Raw genomic sequence first — 21,086 nt, 5'->3', positions numbered from 1 at the left:
CTCTGGGTAAGGTGACAACGGGACTCTGTTCTTGGTTTACATGTACTGCATGGTTAATCCACTGAGTAACAGCAGCATGTTGATCTGTGTGGTAGGAGAACCAGAGGCCGGAAGGGTAGAGTGGCGGGTAAAAGTACTTTGTTTCTATTACTGTATGACCTTGGACTAGTTACAAAACTTTTTGTGCCCGTATTTCCGAATCCCTAAAATGGGGTTAGTAGTGCTTGGCCTCTGTTACAAAAACAAAACAAAACAAAACAAAAACAAAAACAAAAAACCTCAATTATGCTTTCTAAAGCACGGTAAGGAAGACTTTATTCAGGACCAACGCGATGGGTACAAGGATCGGGGCAGCTTGGTCTTGCAGTGCGGAGAGTGGGCTCAACTCCGAATGCAGCGTGGGCAAGTGGGAATTTATGGCCATGTCAAATCACTAAGCGGAACCATCAGCGGGAAGAGGAATTCTGGCTAAACCGATCTAAAGGATTCTTGCAGAAGACAGGCCAGGGTGAAAAGACATGAGGAACCTCATCTGCTATCAGGGGCTGGGGGTTCCGTGCTAGAATTAGATTTTACAAGAAAGTGCACAGATGGCCCTAGAAGATTCAGGAGCCTGACTGAAGTTTGGCCAGGTAAAGAATTGTTGTCACCTCAGGGCTGTCGAGAGAATTTTAGGAGGCACCTTCATCAATCAGCCTTGGCAGGGGGCCTGAAGCATAGTAAGTGTTCACTAAACTTTACCTAGTAACATTAAAGCACTTTAAGTCGACAAACATTTCACTTACAGAGCTTTTAACGAGACAAGCAAGGGGCAGGGGCCTCAGCTGCACGGGACCTCTAAGGAGAGGTGCCGGGGAAAATTGCATGTGCCGAGCCAGCGGCTGGAGGGCGGAGAACCGTGTGTGTGTAAAAGGGGTGGGGAGTGCAGACTGCGCACCACCGCCCACCGTAGACAGTTGCTAAAGGGTCTCCCATTCAGCCTAGCCGCTGAGCAAACAATTCAAGAAATGGGAGCGAGTTAAGGTGTTCGCCGGCCCTCGGCTACAACACGTGGGGCAGGTCTGGCGCACAGCACAAATGCCCGTGCCGCGCCCGTGTGTGCCAGGCACCATCCTCGGACGTTTACGTGCATCCACTCACTCAAAGCATCGGGTCCCGACTTTCCGCACAGGCGGCCGGCCCAAGGTCACGCGGCGCAGAGGGATGGCACCAGACCCGAGCCCGCGCCTCGCCGAGCGAGGCCTGTGCCAGCGCGCCCCTCGCTGGGTGGAGGGCCGTGTCAGCCGCGCCAGGCCTGAGGGCTGTGGTTGTGGACGCCAGCGACACCCCTCCGCCGACCAAGGGCGGGAACGTTCCAGAACCCCTGTGAGCAGCCGTGGGCCGCAGAGCCCCCAGGCCGGCCGCGACCCCGCCTTCCGCCGGGAAGGTCCCTAGCGCCCGGGAGTCGCGGGCGAGGGGCGCGCGCACGGACGAGACCGCACCGCAGCGCACGCGCACTGGCGGGCACTCACTAGCCCGCCGCCCGGTAGGAGACGGAAGGCATGGAAAGTTCCAGCCGGTTCTACAGCTGTAGGTAGCAGGCTAGGCGGGCGGCGGGACGCGGGGTGGGGGCAGGCAGGGTCGTGAGGGGGCGTGCGGCCGCCGCGAGCCGCTCGGGGCCGAGTCCGCACAACGCTGCCCCTAGCCCCTGCCGGCGGGCTGGGCTGGGGTCGTGGCGGGGGCGGTGCGGCGGGGGCGGGGCTGCGGAGGGGGCGCGGCGGCAGCCCACGGGCGGGGAGGGGGCGGGGCGGCGGCAGGGAGCGCGGGTGGGGCGGGGCACGCCGAGGGGGCGTGGCGCGGCGTCTGCGCAGCTGCCAGCGCCTTTAAGCCCGGGCTCGCGCGGCCGCAGCGTGCTTTCGCCGCCCGGGAGCCTTCCGGCCCAGTAGCTTCTAGGTCCCCGCCGTCCCCGCTGTCCCGCCCCTTCCGCGTCCCGGGAACCGGCTCGCTTCTGAGCGGCACGCATCGAGCTTCCAGGCATGCCTCGCTACGAGCTGGCTTTAATCCTGAAAGCCATGCAGCGGGTAAGTGACCTTCCCTCGGAGCCGGTCTTCCCGCGCGGGCACCCCCGCCGTCGCTAGGCCGCCGTCCCCCCGCGCGCCCTGGCCGCGGGACCCCGGGCCTCCCTGCGCTGCCCGGAGGAGGCTGGGGCGGCGGGCGGGCGGGCGGGCGGGCGGCAGGCGGCAGGCGTCCGCGGGGTGGGGGCGCGCGTGGGCCGGCCGGGCCCGGCCGCGTGCGCGCGGGAGGCGGGGGTGTGCCTGCGCTGGTGCGCGGCCTGGAGGGTGTGCCTTGCTAGCCGCCGGCCGGGCGGGGGGCGGGGCGGCCCGAGCCGGCCCCGACCCCGACCCTGATCCCGGCGCCTGCCCGCGGGAGTCCAGTGGAAGGTCCGCGGGAGCACACGCGCGAGCGTTCAGCCCGGCTCCGGCCAGTCCCCGCCCGTCGTGAAGCTGCCTCGTCTCCGGCCCCGTCTCTGCCGCCTGCTCCGTCCCGCTCCGCCGCCCGCCTGCCGCCCGGAACGTCCGCGTCCAATAAAGCGTTCCTCCAAAGCGTGTTTGTGCCGTTATCTGTATCCCGGTCGCTTGCAATCGCTCTCATGTTAAAAAATCTTTGACTTTTCTTTTTCTGACTCCAGCGAAAATCCCGCTCCGGGAGTCCTTAGCCCAGTTTCATTCATCCAAGTTGTGGCCTTTCTTGCGCCTGCAGAAGACGCTTTCTCCCCCCTGCTTTTGATTGATCTTGAGGTAGGGGATTACAGGTGTGGAGGGATGCTGAAGGAAGCAGCAGCCCATTCCCTTCAGGTGACGGCGTGCCCAAGGACAGGGGTCCGCGGCCCGGAGGCAGCGCTCTTCGTCCTCTGTTCTGGGTCAGGTACTCCTCAAGTCGTCGCCGAAATCCCCATTCTCCCGTGAATTTGGAATTCGGTAACGTAGTGTGGTGTATGCTTTTATTTTTTCTCCACCAGGTGTAATAAAATTCAGTGTACCACGTCTGAAGTTTGGAAGCGCTAGAGGAGTGGACTCATTTTTACGTTTGAATCAGGCTCCGGGTCAGTTGCAGGGAGTATTACCAAGTTTGGTTGAACTTAAGCTCAGTTGATAAACTAACAATCACGGAGTGTCGGGAGATTGGAAGTGTGCTTTGCACAGTGAAGTGGGAAAGGACGCCACTGCCTCTTTATCAGGTCCAGACAGCCTGGCCCGGCTTTCCATTGTGTCCCCGGCTTGTTCTTCATGGATGTGGGAGAAGTTAAGTTGGTATTGTTGAGCCCCTTGAGTATCCCTCTTGCTCCTCCTTCCTTACCAGGATATACAACTCGAAAAGGATAGGAGCAGTGAAAAGAAAACATTATTGAGAGAGAAGATTTTTAATGATGTGGAAGTTGTTTAAGCCCTCCATTTAACCTCTTTTTTTTAGGAAATGTGGAACCTGTGAAATTCGTTACGGAAATTCCTTTTGTTTACTCTCCTTGTGTTGGGGAAGGAGCAGGTGATACTGAAAAAGGCAACCTGTAGGCATAATACTTGCTCATTCCATAAACCTTTGAAATGAAGACTCGAGTTCCTCCCCTTTGTTTTGGCTGTAGTTGCCAAGTATCTTGGTTAACATGGCTGCAATTAGTTAAATGTATTTCTTTTACCATGTGGCTTATTTTTTCTAATGTCATCTGATAACCAGGACTCCTGGCCTTTGGATGTGGAGCACACATTTTTTACTCTAGTTCATATAAACGGAGTGCAGTTTAGTCAAAATAGTAAATAACCTTCCTTAAATGTTAACATGACGGCAAGGGGCAAAAAAAAAAAAAAAAAAAAAAAAAAAAAAGAACACCCTAGAAAGTAGGGTGAATTGCTTCTTGGAGAAAGAGGCCCATGGCAGGAGACAGAAGGTTGTAACAATGGTGAAGTTCTGTTGAGATCCTTGACCTAAATAAAGATTAAAAAAAAAAAAAAACCTTCTCACTTATTTGTTCAAAAACGTTATCTGTAGCTTGTAAATGTGTAACAAACACAAAGACTTCCAGGTTTTATGCCAGTTCTCTTGCTTTCAGTTTAGGTAAATAGGATTCTAAAATAGGAAGAGTATTTGGGGGAAACAAATTTTAAAAGTTGACTCTAGGCTTATGAAATGAAAAATGTGACTGAGCTTGCACACCTGTAGCAGGCCCTGGAGAAACCACAGTTCTAACCTGAGGCATTTTGTGCTTGTGTTGCAAGAAGAGGGTATTATTGAAGCTCCTCAATTCTAAGTTTCACGTTTTTAGATTCTGAAATGTGTATCTCTTTACCCCTTTAATACGATGTATATTTCTTTCCTCCCCCAAATCAGTTTTGCGTTTTGGAATTGAGGAAAATGCTGTCTTAGGCAACTTAAACAGTGGATATGGAAGTTAAGAACTAAAGTTTTTCCAGTCTTTTCTTGGACTCCCAGAGCTGTTCTGTTTCCTCTTTGTGGTTCTCATAGCCTGGAGAGCATCCTTAGTCTCTTTGGAGAACACTCTCCCTGTTCATTACTTTGGTTTGACTCCTTTAGATTGAGCTTAAAAAATTTTTAAATTAAAGTACAGGTCCTATACGGGTTCTCACAGTATCTGCATTGTAGCAGAGTCACTTGTGGAAACTCCCATTGAAAGATTTCAGAATGTATTATGTAGAGTAAGTCCTATTGAACTGTACCATTGTACAGTTAGTCACTCAGAAATTCCAATACTATGTTTTTCTCAGTTTCCAAGTGGGAGTTGATTATAATGAGTATCTACTTTTGTACTTTTGTAGTTGGGGCATTTATGAATGTAGATACTAGCCTTCCTAAGAAGAAATGTGTTTGCAGGTATTATTTAGCTTGATTTTTTTTTTAAAAAAATGTGTGTATATAAAATTATTTCCATTTTCTCCCTACTTTAACATGAGAAGTAGGTAAAAGTCTGGTTAAATTCTGAAATACGACAGTAAAGTAATGGATGTTGTGACACTAGGCTTTTAAGGGTGACAAGCAATTTGAAAAAGTAGTTGCTTAGACCAGTCTTAGACCATGTTTATAGAAGAGTCTCCAGAATAAAAAGATTTTTAAAAGTCCTGTTAAACCCATGTCAGAGAACGTCAAGGGAGTTTTATTCATTTCTGGAAAACACAGTATTCAAAGGCTGTAATGTGAAAGGACCTAGCCACAAAGGAGACCAAGGCTGCAGTCCCAGGTAGTCTCATTTCAGTATGAGGAAGACCTTCTCTGACAATGGAAAAAGAAATGAACTTCCTGTGAGATGGTGAGGTCTCTATCCACCTCCACCCTGCCCTCCTGCAGAGAGAACTTTGAGGTAGAGGAGGAGAAGGGGTCGTGCATTTGGTGAGTGCCCTCTCTTGAGAGTGGGAAAATGGTTGAAGCCCTTTGGTTTCACTTGATAATTAGACTTTAAAGGTTGGTATTTCAGTTAGCTTAGTAAAAGACTGAAGTGCCAATACATGAATGTTAAACCCACATACTGTGTAACATAGAGGAGCTTAGGAAAAAACTTTGTAGACACTTTTTATGCCTTGGATGTACAGGAAGAAGAAATCTGAGGAAAGAAATCTACACAGTACTTATTGCTTGGTTGCTTAGTTTAGGAACACTAATTACATCTCATGCCCATTACCCAGAAGGTGTTCACAGTTGACATATTTAGATTTATGAAAGCCCTGGGATAATACTTTTCCTGAAATCTCACTGCTGTTCAGGAGTTTTTACATGAATTAAAGGTTAATGGCTTAGTAACTAGTTCACTTGCTAAATGATCATATGTACAATAAAATAGCATATATATCCTCTCGTATGTATTTTTCTAATAGGAATAAAGTAAATGGCTATTTTGGAAATCTTAAGTTCTTATTAAACAGATGAGTAATTTTTATGTTCAATACTCAAAGCAGATTGTGTTTTACATTAACTCATTGAAATAGTACTTTGTAGGGTAAGGAATTTTATTATATATTCTGAGTTTAAGTTATGACTTGATTTAATTTAAATGTAGAAAAGTGTAAAGATAAGCAGCTCCTAAAATGTAGAAAGCAATTGGTTTTCTGGTAGAGTGGTGAAGAGTTTTTCTCTAAACTTGAGCCTTTTTTGATTAGAACACCTGGCAAAAGGTTTTTTATTTGTTATAGAGTTCTGTTCAAGTTAGGATGTTCTGAAAGTAATCCTACAAAGTGCCTGTATTTCAGATACCTTTTGAAGACGGAGGGTGCTATTAAACTCATGTATGGGCCAGGTCAACCCTCGGTCCTTGCAGCATGCTTGGCAACCATTTGATAACTAGTAAATAGTGAAGTTTCTGCTGTGTGTTGATGGGGTACCTCAGTTCTGAGTCATAAGTTCAAACGGAAACATCTAGCTGTCTGGTGGTCGTCTGGTTGTCTTTTTTTTTCTTCCCATGGGCCCTCCGTAAACAGCTTAGCATTGTGTCTTTCATAATCTCTCTGTGTTTTATCTGCTTGAAACCAGGCAACTTAAAATAGTTACCCAATAATAGAAGACTTGACCCTGTGGACAATATTATACTTTCATTTGGTATTAAATTTTCTTGGGTTACAGCTTATTGCCGCAGCAAGCTATTGAAGAAGGAAGGAGGTCCTGTTCCTGCCCCTGAGCTACAGCTAAAGTACAAGGAATGGCTTGGGGGTAAGGAGTCCTTCCTCAGCAGATAATGGTTTGTATCTATGGAGACTGCTTGTCAGAAGCTGACATTCTGCACTAATTTTTCTTTCTTAATTTATAACTTAGTATTGATGTTTTTAGATTTTAAAGACCTAGGTTATATCTAGTATTATACGCAGACTGCTATTGAAGCTTCTAACCTTTTAGATTTTAAAACCACCTTAAAGAAAATTTAAGAGTTCAAAAGCAATGATGGGGGAATTCTGAAGTAATATTTTTCATCTCTTGCCTTTGCTGTGTTTGTACTACTACATGTTTAACTCATCTGAAAGAAACCTGGAATACCGGAATGGGGTTTAACATCAAGGTGGAAGGAAGGGTAGAGAGCAGATGATAAAAATATGGTGTGATTACTCATAAAGAGCTGTTATCAGACTTTTCCTAATTCATGTTCTTAGCTTTGTGTTGGAATTTCCAATATTCTCATGAGTTTGTTTTTAGTGGAAGGCAGTATTTTTTTTCTTTTTATTTTTTTTAATTGCATTTTAGGTTTTGGGGTACATGTGAAGAACACGCGAGATTGTTGCATAGGTACACACGTGGCAGTGTGATTTGCTGCAGAAGGCAATATTTTTAAGACAAGTATTGTTAACACATGCAGTTACCTCTTATTTAGGGGAGTCTTTTTTTAAGGAATTAGTCAAATGAATGTCTGGTAAGTTACCAACTTATTTAAAGGAAGAACTGCCCTTGGGCTTGGAAAAGGACGATTAATTCAGCTGCTTACCCTTTTTGTTGTTGTTTGAGCAGGGGTTGGCAGCCTGTGGCTTCCGGACCATATCTGACCTGTCACCTATATTTTTATAGCTTGTGAACTAGGAAAAGATTTTACAGTTCAATGGGTGGGGGAAAAAACAGCAAGTTTTATGACAGTAGAATTTTATAAAACTTCCACATTGCAGAATCCATAAGTGAAGTTACATTGGAACATCACCGTATTCTTTTTACATTTATTATCTGGTCCTTTAAAGAAGAAATTTGCCAGCCCCTGATTTAGAGTATATAGACACAATTTGCTAGGTGCAACATTTTTCTTGGCTTCTTGCGGTGCTGTTTTCTGATGTTAGTCCCTTGATTTCTTCCTTCCTCCTCTTTTTTTTTTTTTTTTTTTTTTTTTTTTAGACAGACTCTTGCTCTGTCACCAGGCTGGAGTGCAGTGGTCCAATCTCGGTTCACTGCAACCTCTGCCTCCTCGGTTCAAGTGATTCTTGTGCCTCAGCCTCCCAAGTAGCTGAGATTATAGGCATGCGCCACTAGACCCAGCTAATTTTTGTATTTTTATTTTTTATTTATTTATTTATTTATTTAGTAGAGATGGGATTTCACTATGTTGGTTAGGATGCTCTCGATCTCCTGACGTTGTGATCTGCCCACCTCGACTTCCCAAAGTGCTGGGATTACAGGCTCTCTTCCCTTTATGTACAATTTATTTGACCTTTGTGTGGATGATTTGCCGTCTTTTTTTTTTAAAACAGGCTGACAATTCTGGCTTTTCCTGCTGTCTTCTGTGCTGGTTATAGCCTCCTGAAGGTCCCCTTGGCACTGCAGACTCAGTGTGGTTAAATACTTAACGTGTTGCCTAGTCCAAAAGTTGCCTCTGTTACTGCATATTTCTGTTCATTGCTTCTTTGTCTTCTGTCATCTGGTGCTGAACAAATCCGGTTCTTTCTATTCCTGCGTTCTCAATCCCATATAGTCGTCTCTGCCCTAGTTGAACTCATCTTGTTTCTTCCTTGGAGTCTTGCAGTTACTTAGCTGGTGTTTTCTGACATGCTACCTAGAAATATGCTTATATTGCAAATATATGTCCTTGAGATACTTTAAAACAACTAAATAGGTGCACTTTTAACAAGGAAATAGTAGAAAGCATTGTTAAGTGATGGCTTTCTGATTCCCATACTAATTGATTATATCAACAACAGTGTTGCCCAATTACTGAATGCTTCTCATTTTCAAATACATGAAGTATGGTCTCATCCAAGGCTGTCTCTGATATAACTCCCAACTTTTTTTTTTTTTTTTTTTAACCTCATCTTTCAGTTTTTTTCCGCTCTATTTTATATACCCATTAAACAGAGTTGTGCAGATCCTTATAAATACCATTACCTTTTATTTTGTTTGGTGCTGGCATCATGCTGCTTTTCTGTTTGGAGTGCCCTCCCTTTCCACATTACCCCACTACCTCCATGGAAAACTAGTCTCATGTTCTTCCAAGTTCATTTTAACCCATTTAGTACATTAAACAAATATCAAGGACCTGCACCATTAGGAGTATAGACTAATCATTCCTTGGTTGCAAGGATCTTATCACATGTCTCCCATCACACGGATCACTTTCTACTTTGTATTACAATTAATTGGTGAATATGTTTTACCTCCTTTGCTAGATGACAAATTCTTGAGAGTTGTCTTTCATTTCTGTCCTGCCATGCTTTGCACATATGGTAGATACTAAGCTGCCTTGAGTTAATACTGTCGTCTCTCTGAAACGGTGCTTGCTGTGATACAGCGTGTTGACCTCATGTGCTCGTACTTTGCTTTCAAGTCAGTGCACTTCACTCACGCTGGGCGAGTTGTATGCTTACCAGAAGTTGTGTTGATTTCCAAGACTATTTTATGACAGGTAATCTTCTATAAAATACTTTAAATATCATGTGAGCCTATGAAATGAATGCAAATCTTTATTTCCTGAAAACCAAGTTGGATTCTTTGGGAAGACTTGATAAACGGTGAGTCATTAAAATAATGGCCGTAGAATTAGATATGGCTGAAGTAACTCAAAGTTTGAGAGGAAAAATAACAATAGGAGAATTCTATATATGGAGTGTTCTCCTAGGATCTCTTAAAACTTTCCACTTTAACGAAGGTGAAACTGGAAATTGTAGATTATGCCATTTGTAGATGTTGTTCAGATCAAGCAAAAGGAACTGAAGTCATCTTTATCCCATTCTGCAAATGCTTTGATGCCCATATTGAGGTTTGCAAATAAATGTATGTTTGTGTGTTAAATAAAAAAGGTATGTATATATGGTTTTACGTCTGGATATGGCTTTGGGTATGAAGGCTTCTGCTTTAAAAAGTGCTCTGATTTTTTTGTTTTCTGTTATAAATGAGTTAAAAAACTTTCAAGATCTGAACGAAGATACTGCATGTGTTACCATAGAATAAAAAAAGACTGGCACTGAGAGACTAGAAGGAGCTTTAGAAGCGATGGAGTGGGTTTTGGAGTCTAGCACCTATATCCTAAGGATGTTAATCTTTTTGGATCCTCAGTTTCTCCTTTGTAAGATGGAAGTAATTAATTTGGGAGGACGTTTGAAGATGAAGTGGTTAAGTATAGTTCTGACATTAAAGTAGCTGTGATCTCAGGCAAGTTGCTGTGACCTTCATTGCCTAGTTTTTCATTCCCAGTTTATTGAGGAAGAAACTCCAAAAGATGAAACATATCTAAGTTTATTTCATCAGAATCCCAAACTAAGTCAAACCTGAAATACAGTTCTTGCTGAGTAAATGTTTGAATTAGTGGTGTTGATGTTACTACTCTGCTCCCATCTAGTATTGCCATGAGGGGTGTGGGCCTGGTTTTGCTAGCTTTTTTTCTGTCATCTTACTAACATCCAGAAATCCAGATTTTACAGGAAAATCTGTTTTTTTTTTTTTTTTTTAAAAGATGTTGCCAACTAATTGAAGAATACTTAGGTACCATGGATCAAATATAATGTGTCTATGGGTTGGGTTGGTGCTCATTTCGTAATCCAGATATTCAGATAATTAGCTGTAGGTGGCCTGTAAACCTCTTAGCATTTATGTTGACAAAGCCCACCTTGTTAATTGGTCACTGGTTTGCAATAGGACTAATTTCAGTGATGGCAGTTCTTAAAAGTAGTATCTATAGTTTTGGATCGTTGGGTTGTATATGTCCATTTACGCTAAACTGTAGATTTAGGCTTCAGAGTTGCACTGTAAACTGTCAGGGAGTGCTATTCATAGTCCACTTTTTCTTTCAGTATCTGAGTGATTGCCTATTTTAAGCATGTATTAGTACTATTTAGTTTGTACCCATTGTATTAACCTCTTAGGTGTTTGATTCAGATTTAAGGTGAATTTCTGTTGCTCAGTTGAAAAGCTAAATTTGAGAGCAGGCTCTTTGTCAGGCATGTTGTAGGAAAGGTACTGAAGAGTGTGAGTTTTTCTGGAGTGCAGTGGTGTGATCTTGGCTCACTGCAATCTCTGCCTCCTAGATTCAAGCAATTCTCCTGTCTCAGCCTCCTGAGTAGATGGGATTACAGGTGCCTGCCACCATGTCCGGCTAATTTTTTGTGTTTTTTGGAGAGACTGGGTTTCACCATGTTGGTCAGGCTAGTCTCAAACTCCTGACCTCAGGTGATCCACCCGCCTTAGCCTCCCAGAGTGCTGGGATTATAGGTGTGAGCCACCATACTCTGTGTGGTTTTGTTTTTTAACGCTGTTAAGTAAGCAAATGACCCAGTCATGGGTTGTTTTGATTGCCATTCTTCTGTTGGTGTACTGCTTGCCTTCTGTTTTGTGTACAGTCATATGAGAAAACAATTGTATGAAGTATAGTATCTTAAAGCTTTAAGACACTAAGTTTCCATTAGGGAGTATAAGTCTGGAAGACTTTGGTAGCACTATTGGTTTCATGGGAATGCCATTCTCATGTGTGGACTAAGTTAAGGGCCAAGAGTTTTTGCAAATTCTGTGTGTGTAAAAAGATTGGAGAAAATATTTTTCCTAATGTCATTTTCTTTTCTTTCTTTGTTTTTTTTTTTTTTTTTTTGATACGGAGTTTCGCTCTTGTTATCCAGGCTGGAGTGCAATGGCGCGATCTCAGCTCACTGCAACCTCCGCCTCCTGGGTTCAAGCAATTCTCCTGCCTCAGCCTCCCAAGTAGCGGGGACTACAGGCGCGCCACCATGCCCAGCTAATTTTTGTATTTTTAGTAGAGATGGGGTTTCACCTTGTTGACCAGGATGGTCTCGATCTCTTGACCTAGTGATCCACCTGCCTCGGCCTCCCAAAGTGCTGGGATTATAGGTGTGAGCCACCACGCCCAGCCTCCTAATAACTTTTTTTTAGGTATTTTATCTGATTAGGATGGACTCATTGGAAACTACTGATAATTTCAAGATTTCCTATCATCTGGCATCCAAAGAAAACGTGATCCTATTTCTCTGAATTTCTGTATACCTCTACTTGTCCTATGTTTGCAATACAAGAGGAAAATCCAGCTGCCTTTATAATCTAGAATACCATGCTTCTGTTTTTATTTCTTAGGTTTAATTCAGGACATAATTTCTACAAGTCCCACCAAATACTGTTAAAGTTAATCCTATTTGTGCTTTTACTTCTTGAGCGTTATATTCTCCAAACCTAGGGGAAAATTAGAAGGTTTCAAAGTTTTCCAACTTAAAGTATCTTTCAGAGGAAACACCCCAATTTCTGAATCTTCTAATTATAACTTGGCCTGGAGAATTAGAATATGGTCTAACAGGAAGATGCTTGTGCCTAGGTTATCTACCTTAGTCACATGGAAAGTTGAGTAGAAACTGTTAGTATCTGTTCTTTCTAGACACAGTTTTTTTCTAGGAACATAAAATTGGAACCAAGTAGGCTGAGAACAACAACAAAAAAAACCCCACAAAGTTGTGACCTGGTTGGATGTTTTACCTCTACAGCAACTTTATAAACTTTATAGTTTATAAACTTTATAGTTGCTAGCCTTTGAGGGAGGATAGATGAGTTGGTTAATAATGCCTAACCTTAGCAATTGATTGAAGTAGGGGTGCAGGGGTAGGTGTGTATATGTATTTAAGATATATATATACACACACATACATATTACACACACATATAGATATATAATTCTCTTGAATCCTCAGCCATCTTAAGTTTAGATAGAGATTTCCATTTTACAAATGAAAACTGAAGAATTAAAACACAGACTTGGGCATTATATAACGGTAAATACAGTAGTTTAATGAAACTTCGTATTGTACCCATCACTCAGCTTCATCTGTTAATCTTAATTTCCAGTCTCCTCACTTCTATTGTCTTAAATTTTTTTTCTTTAATTTCCCTTGGCTATCATGACTAAAAAAAATTCAAGCTGTAAGAGCAGTTCATTTAACACTTGTATGATTTTTGGCTAGATCACTAATTGTTAGAATGTGCCATGTTTTCTTTTTGATAATCTTCATTATTTTGAGAGTTGCAGACATCTTGACATATTTTTCTTAGGAATGAGGAGGGCTTTCTTCCTAACCACAACATAGCCATCACTTTCAAAATTGACATTGATACAATACTACCACCAAATGTTCAATCATATTGAAATTTACACTGTTCTCCAGTAATACTTTTTAGTGTTTTAATTCAGTATTCAGTCAAGGATCATATATTTACTTGTTTAGTCTCCTTGAACAGTTCCAAAGCCTTTGTCGTTAATATCAGTGGCACTTTGAAGAGCTTTGGAGTCCAGGCCCACTGTTATGCATAATCCTTCACTTTGGAGTTGTCTGTAGTTGCATTTTCATGATTAGAGTTAGATATTGTTGACAAATGAATATTCCATAGGGATGTCAGTCCATCACATTGGCAGGCATGCCACTTTGTTAAGCAATCATTTGGTTATGTGGCATTCACCAGAATGCACCATTGTAAATGTACCCTATTTCCATTTTGTATTAAGTGATCTATGGAGTAACAGACCTGAAACTGAATATTTTGTTCTCCAACAATCAATCATTAGTTTTAGCATCTGTTAGTGACTGAATTGTTTATTGCAGGAGTACTTTAAAGCAAACGTAGATATGTCATTTCATCTGTAAGTAATTAGTGTGTAAGAAATAAGGACTTTTAAAAAACAACTGTACTGCCTTTATCACACCTAACTACAATTCCTGAACATCTAATGTTGATGTTCAAATTCCCTGAATTGTCTAAAGTGTCTCTTAGAGTTTTGGTTGACTCTGAATCTAAACAAGGTCCACAAGTTATGTTTACTTAATGATCTTAAGTCTGTTAGTCTGTAACAACTTCCCCCACTCTTTCCCTTTCTGGATTTGGCTGATCTCTTCTGCTGTTTTTATATGTTCTATTCCAGGTAATTTCTGTAGACCCATAGGTAGAAATTTAATTAGATTGAGGTTTTGTTTTGTAAGAGTACTTAAGTGGTCTTGGGAGGGATAGATCACATCAAGAGGGCACATGTCTGCTTTTTAGAGAGAAGATTAATTGTTGCTGTGGGTACAGATGTTGTCAGTGTCATCCGTCCATTTCGAAGCCCTCCAGCAGCCATTCTCCTGAAGGCTTTAGCATACCTGTACTCATAGCCTAGGTGCATTACTTCAGGTCTCACCAATGGTGATTTTTCTTACTGCATTATTCCATCTGCATCAGCTGGATTTTATCTGACATGTGTTTATTTCTTGTGTGTGTGTGTGTGTGTGTGTGTGTGTGTGTGTGTGTGTGTGTGTCTTCCTGAAAAGTGTTGTTAAAGGATGCATTCTTCTTTATTTCAGAGAGGGTGTTCATGAATTCCCTTAGTGATCCTTTCGGTTTTCTTATTTGAAAGTTGGGGATCATTATATCTGCCTCTTGGAGTTTTTGTGAGGATTAGATGAGCTCAAACATACAGTGTGAAAATAGTGCTTGGTGCTTGGTGCTTGGTGCATGGTGTTTGGTAAATGCTAGTTACTAAGTTAACTTAGTTTTGTGGGAACTCTGAACGCAAGTATAACGGAGAGGTGAAAGAGGGAGTTCTTCATGAGTTGACATCAGGGTGCTTGGGCTTGTATTGAGTGAGCTGAAGGGAATTGTCATTTGCAAGCACTGACCTACTCTTTCAGCTGTGTGGAAACAGTTGCCAGACAAACACGTACAGGGATGATTTACACATAACCACTGAACGCTAGGTGGTGGATGTCGACAATTGCAGCGGTAAAACCTGGAACACATTCCACAATGGAGTTAGCACAGTGAACGGAAGTGGGCCACTCTGGTGGTAGGTTGAGAGAGAGATGGTGGCTCCAGATACAGGTTTTTACTATGTCGTGGTCCACTGAGTTTTTTTTTTTTTTGAGTGGAGTCTTGCTCTGTTGCCAGGCCAGAGTGCAGTGGCACAATCTCAGCTCACTGCAACCTCTGCCATCTGCCTTCAAGTGATTCTCCTGCCTCAGCCTCCCGAGTAGCTGTGACTGCAGGCGCTTACCACCACACCCAGCTAGGTTTTGTATTTTTAGTAGAGCTGGGGTTTCGCAATGTTGGCCAGGATGGTCTCTATCTCTTGACCTTGTGATCTACCCGTCTCTGCCTCCCAAAGTGCTGGGATTACAGGCGTGAGCCACCGCGCCCGGCCCCACTGAGATTATCTGAATGCACATAGTTGTCTAGTTCAGTTTGCCTTGTCATTCCACACACCCTCAACTGGAGCTATTCAAGATTGCAGATCACTGGCGGGGGAAGTGGAGGCTCTTTTTCTCTTTAAGCCTCTTTAATCTGCAGTTCTTGTTGCTTTAAAAAACCCACTGTTGATTGTAATAAAGGATATTGGAAGTTTAGCAGTCCTGATGGTGGAGAACTTAGTTGTTACTATTTGACTTGTTTATTTAACAAACATTTGGGCACCTGTAGTGTGTAAGATGATGTTCTGGACGCTAGGACACATCAGAACAACACAGACAAGATTCTATCCTCATGGAGTTTACATACATGGTAGTGAGAAAACAGAAGACACATAAGTTTTATAGCATATTAGGTGTTGAGTACTATGGACAAATAACAAGGCTGGAGAGGAGGCGTTGAGATAGTCAGGGAAGTTACTTTTGTGCAAAGACACAGAGGAGGGCAAGTTTTGTGGAAATCTGGGGGTATAAAGTTGCCTGCATAGGGAATGGCCAGTCCCAGAGGCTGGTTTGGTCCATTGTGATGAAAGGGGTGACTGCTTGCTGTGTTAGTTTCCTGTAGTGGGCCAAGGGCAAAAGCATGGAGACAAGGGGCCAGGACAGTGATCGGGATGAGATGGGATGGTGATTGGAACCAAGGTACTAGTAGTTGTCTTTGATTCTGCATGTATTTTAAATAGAGCCAACAGGCTTTGCTGATGGATTGATTGCATATGGGTTGAGGGGGAAAGTGAGCAGTCAGGATGACTAAAATTTTTGGACTGAGCAATAGTGAGGATGAAGTTACTATTCTGAGATGGGGAGGACTGAGAGTAGAACAGGTTTTATGGGCAAAGGCAAATTATTCGTAACCCTGAACAACAGGATAGGCAACTACAACACTTCATCCATTAAGAGCAGTGGTCTGTAGATTTTACTGTGAGAACCCTTGCATCTGTAGATTGTACAGCTAATTCTTTTAATGTTTTAAAGTTGTGGGAGTTGTTAAAGATTGGCTCAGATAGAATCATACAGCCCGTGGTAACTGGGTCAAGTATAGAATAGACCTTAAGACTTACTATTTTTTCCCCCTTTGGTGGAATGACTAGTTAACACTGATAAGAAGAATGAAGGCAGAAAGCCTTGAACTTGGATGGTAAGAACATCGGTAAGTTTCGGTATTAACAGCTGGCTCATCAGGGCTTTGCTGCTGTATGTGAAGTCTATGCCTGGGACTACTTTTTGCTTTTAATCTCTTCATTTTCTCCATACACATCCATTCACATGATCACACAAAGAATTTCAACTGCTTTTTATGTTATGTGCTGTTTGCAGTCTTATTTTGTTAACAGTTGCTACACAACCATCTTGGGTTTTCTCTTCAAGCACAACTTTTTAAACATGCGTGATCTTGAATGATGAATGATCTTTTATCTGTATCATTAGTGTTTCTGCCTGTCAGTAAAGAAATGTCCTTTTCATCAAAGGTAGTATTGCATAGTGATTAAGGGCAGAAGCTATTCAGGCACATAGATGTGAGTGCACGTCCTTGCTTTAAAACAGACAGCTGTGGCCTGGGGTGAGTTTATACTACCTAACTCCTTGGCTTCAGTTTTCTCATCCGTAAAATAGTAATAATAATTGTACTTATCTCATGGTTATGAGCATTAAGTAATGCATGTAAAACTAGACACAGACCTAGATAGTGTTAGGACTTAGGTTAGTGTCAGATTTTTTTTTTTTTTTAATTTCCATTATTTATAACTCACTTATTTTTGATAAACAATCTTCTACAAGCAGGTTTTGTTAAGCCTCTTGAATTCTCATTGAGTTACACAAATGTTTGGTTGTGATTACATGGTAATAGGCACTGCTGCTCTGTTATTTCATATTTTCTTTTCGAGATAGTCTCACTCTGTCACCCAGGCTGGAGTGCAGTGTCGTGATCTTGGCTCACTGCAGCCTCCGCCTCTCTGGGTTCAAGCAATCCTCTCAACACAGCCTCCTGTGTAGCTGGGATTTCAGGTGCATGCTATCACACCCAGCTGATTGTTGTGGGGTTTTTATTGTTGTTGTTGAGATGGGGTTTTGCCACGTTAGACAGGCTGGTCTGGAACTCCTGGCCTCAAGTGATCCACCCGCTTTGGCCTCCCAAAGTGCAGGGATTACAGGTGTGAGCCACCGCTCCCAGCCTGTTGTTTCACGTTTTCATTTATCTTTAGCAAAATTCCAAATGTGATCTAGTATTCACAGAAATGTTAAAACCAGTAGTAGTTTAATAGTTGTTCTTTCCTCCCCAACTGCCATATCTAGGTCTTATTTCTCTGAAATTTCTTTAAAAAAAAATTCATGATGAGCCAAACTTATTGATAGAATCAGGTTAAAATGAATAAAATGAATATATCTTGGGTGGAGTGTATATGGATGAAGTTAATCCGGTGGTTTATGAGCTTTTCTAGGTGAATAAAATGTTGAGGAAATGGTTTACTTGGGAAATTCCAAATCCATTCTTAACCCCTCCTGCTCCTGCCCCAGGAGAAACTGATAAAAGTAGAGCTGTTCTGGTGGTAGAGGGTTGGGAGGAGAGCCACAATCCCTCTCTATTCTGCCTCCACTTCGCTGTCAGAATACAGCGTGAGCACTATTCGAGGCCAATCAGGGCTTCATATGATAACTTTTAAAAACTCGAAGGGTGCAAGTTTAATAGGAATGTTTTGTCAAAAGATTTAAGGGCAAATTGTTTATATTTTAGGGACAATTAAAACAGTATGGTACAATTCTTTATATTTTAGGGACGATTAAAACAGTAAGGTTGAATATCCCTTATCTGAAATGCTTGGGACCAGAGTGTTTTGGATTTTGGGATGTTGAATAGTACTTAGTGGCTGAGCATCCCAAATCTGAAAATCCCAAATCCAAAATGCTCCCATGAGCATTTCCCTTGAGCATCATATCAGTGCTCAAAAAATTTAGAATTTGGGAGGAGCATTTCAGACTTCAGATTTTTGAATTAGGGATAGTTAATCCATAGTGTTGTCCTTAGCTCCACTTACATTTTAAAACTGGCTGGAGTTCATGTCAGTTATATTAGAGAAACCTGCTTTGCTCTATGTGTCATTGATGAACCACTACTGTATCCTTGCTCCACATTTTTTAGGTCAGCAGGGGTTGAGGACAGTCCTGTGTGAATACACATACACTTTGCTCTAAGTACTGGTAGTCTATCCGCCACTGGAATTTGCTTCCCTAGACCTTGACTCAAGGTGACAAAAGTGAAAGCATGTACGAAAAGTCTTAAGAATTTTATGTAAACTTTTTCTTTTTGTATTTTACTTTAAGTAGGAGGTAATAGTTGATGAGGTAGTTGGGAGTCTAAAATGTTGGAAAGAACTGCATCTTTAATGCATTATTTTATCTAATTCTTCTATATAAATAACTTGTGAAGATTCTAATATGCCTTGCACATAGTTGACAGTTTGAAAGGAACCAGTATCACTTCTAGTATATTCAGGTTGTAGGGAGTAAACTAATGTTTACTGAACCACCTTCATATTGTACTAGGCAATACTGGTTTTCTCTGTGTTACTTATTCCTTATTAAACCAGAAGGAGAGACTTGGTTTCATTTTAAAAGCCAGACAGTTGAGACATGTTGAGGCTCTTCGGAATGAAGTTGTTGCCTGAGATCCTACAGTTAGGAAGTGACAGAGCATGGAAACCAGCCCTTCAAAGCTGTGCTGTTTTCTTCTGTACCGTGATCTTACAGATTATGAAATCTGTCTGCTGGGGTGGGGAGAAAACAAGCTTAGGTATGCCCTTTTTTTTTGGGTAGGTTACACAAACGTGATTGTAATTCAGGTAATTAGGTTTTCAGAGGTGTCTCTGTGTTCTGTAACTCTTAAATTATTAGCTAGTTAAGTGAAGATTATTCATTTGGATCAGAGGATGAGCAGGGCTCTTCAAGCCTACCATTGACAGAGTGCTGGGCTAGGCCTCTCATATTGTACCTTGAGTGGGTGGTTTATAAATAAGACTCCAAAGCTAAAGAGGTGATTGGTCACATTTAAGGTTATTGTATACCACCCTTTGCAGGCCTCCGTGTGTCATTGAACTTACGACTTGACTGAGTTTAGGAGATCATTTTCCTTGTTCCTTGTTTGGTTTTTATGGCATATGACAGGTGATTTTTTTTTTTTTTTGATAGAGTGCCCGTATATCCTGCAGTTTACAGAATTATTGTTCCAGAATAATTTTCTGGTTTGGAAGATAAATTATTTGGTTATCCAGATAGTACAGGAGAAATCCGGTCATTATAACTAATTACATTTTGGTCAACATGGTTATATTACCTTAAGGAGTGCTTATTTAAATTTGGTCTTACCGTTTTTCTCTCATTTGGTCAGATGCAGCAAATATTTATATTTACATTTCTCTATTTGGATTAATTCTTCAATTGCAGTTTAATTTATCCAGATAAATGGAATAGAACCAAAATTGAATTCTAATTCTGTGCAAAACAATAAAGCACTTTCCGAGAAGGATGCCTTTGCTTTTGGGAAGAGGGGGAACCGTTTCTGTCTCAAAGCACCTTTGTGTCCGAGGTTTGGCCAGATACGTCCATCACCAACAGAGGACTGTTTCTTTTGCGTTCTACTAGTATTACTCCCATTACAAAAGTTTTTTAAGGGAAAAAAAAGTAGTACCAAGGAACCCGTCTACATACTTTTCATGACTATGCCTATTTTACTGTCTCAAAATTTTTACTTGAGAGGTTTGCCTGAATGGTGAACTGTGTGTGACAAAAGACATATATAAATATAAAAATCCAAGTTAAAAAACCTCATGTTAGCTGGAGATTCTTCCATGTATATTCTTGTAAAAATAAGGGAACCCTGGAACCCAGTGCTCATTGTATTTTGTTGAAGAAATGTTCACTTCTTTAAAAGGAAGGAAAACATACATAACTTACTGTATATTTTATTTGGAACCATTTTGAAGGCACATATAGTTTATCTCTTGAAAGACTGCAATTCAAGGCTCTATGACTAGAATGTAAAATTTAGCTATATTGCATTATAGTATTTTACATATTTCTGCAAACTAAATTGACCTGTGTTTGGTTTTGTTTTTCCTTTTCCAGTCTTTACCAGGTGCTGGTCTATGGATGTATTTTCTTTAAATTGGAAAAAATCTAAAAACCTACCCACAGACTGGTATGGTATCCAGTGAGAAGGGAACTGTCCCCAGTGGCTTTGAAGGATCTAAGGAAACCTAGGAGGAGAGTTAAGAATTCAGCCTTGAGCTAGTGTTTGGCTACTCTGCTGCCTCTCCTGTGGGCAGAGCGAGTTTACTAGAGAAGTTAGGAGTTAGGGCCAGCATGAGAACTTGATGCAGTTTGAGCATTCACCAGGCAGCAGATAGCTTCTATATCTACCTTGCATACATCAGAATTGACAAAAACAAAAGAATTGTTTTCTTTTTGAGCACTTTGTTCTCTGACCATACAAGCTGCAGCAGCTACTGTGACGTATACCCTACCCTATTCCCCCCTGCCCCCAGATAAAACCAGAAATACCCACTGTGTTTTTCTCTCCCTTCTTTGGAAAGCACATGGTTGCTGCTGCCATTGGGAAGAGTGATACTCGATCAGCCAGCTAGCCTCCTGAAAATTGAAACAAGTGGCCAGAGGATGACTTGGATGTTGGGTAGCAGAGAGAGCCCTGAAGGCAGGGTTTCATAACTGCAAACAGCAGTTTTCATTGTAATTGATGAGCTTCCCTTATGCAGAAACATTTAAAGGTACCCTTTTAAATAATGTTTACTAATCATCTGATTAAATTTTATTAAAAATTTAGATGATTCTTCATAATGTCACAGTGTTCAAAAACTTGACAGTGTTTGGGGGTGGGGAAGGTGGTCATAGAAATATGATCAGCTTCAGGATTTGACATGTATGAAGTGA

At 42.0% G+C, this 21,086-nt stretch overlaps 2 protein-coding genes across 2 annotated transcripts in view; both read left to right on the top strand.

Moving 5' to 3' along the window:
* Positions 1–1,970: 1,970 nt before the first annotated feature.
* MRPS6 (mitochondrial ribosomal protein S6) overlaps positions 1,971–21,086 on the top strand; it is a 67,348-nt gene continuing 48,232 nt past the window's right edge. The window contains exon 1 of the mRNA XM_039480419.2: positions 1,971–2,060. Within this exon, the coding sequence (XP_039336353.1) occupies positions 2,016–2,060 (45 nt within the window). The 5' untranslated portion in view covers positions 1,971–2,015. The remainder of the gene's footprint in view (positions 2,061–21,086) is intronic.
* Positions 1,971–21,086, top strand: part of SLC5A3 (solute carrier family 5 member 3) — a 32,401-nt gene continuing 13,285 nt past the window's right edge. Inside the window, exon 1 of the mRNA XM_074389312.1 lies at positions 1,971–2,060. The gene's annotated coding sequence lies outside the window, so the exon portion shown is untranslated. The remainder of the gene's footprint in view (positions 2,061–21,086) is intronic.

This window comes from Saimiri boliviensis, chromosome 18 (assembly GCF_048565385.1).
Source record: "Saimiri boliviensis isolate mSaiBol1 chromosome 18, mSaiBol1.pri, whole genome shotgun sequence".
Classification (NCBI taxonomy): Eukaryota; Metazoa; Chordata; class Mammalia; order Primates; family Cebidae; genus Saimiri; species Saimiri boliviensis.
Note: the sequence above shows the minus strand (reverse complement) of the source record. Positions and strands in the feature narration are given on the sequence as shown.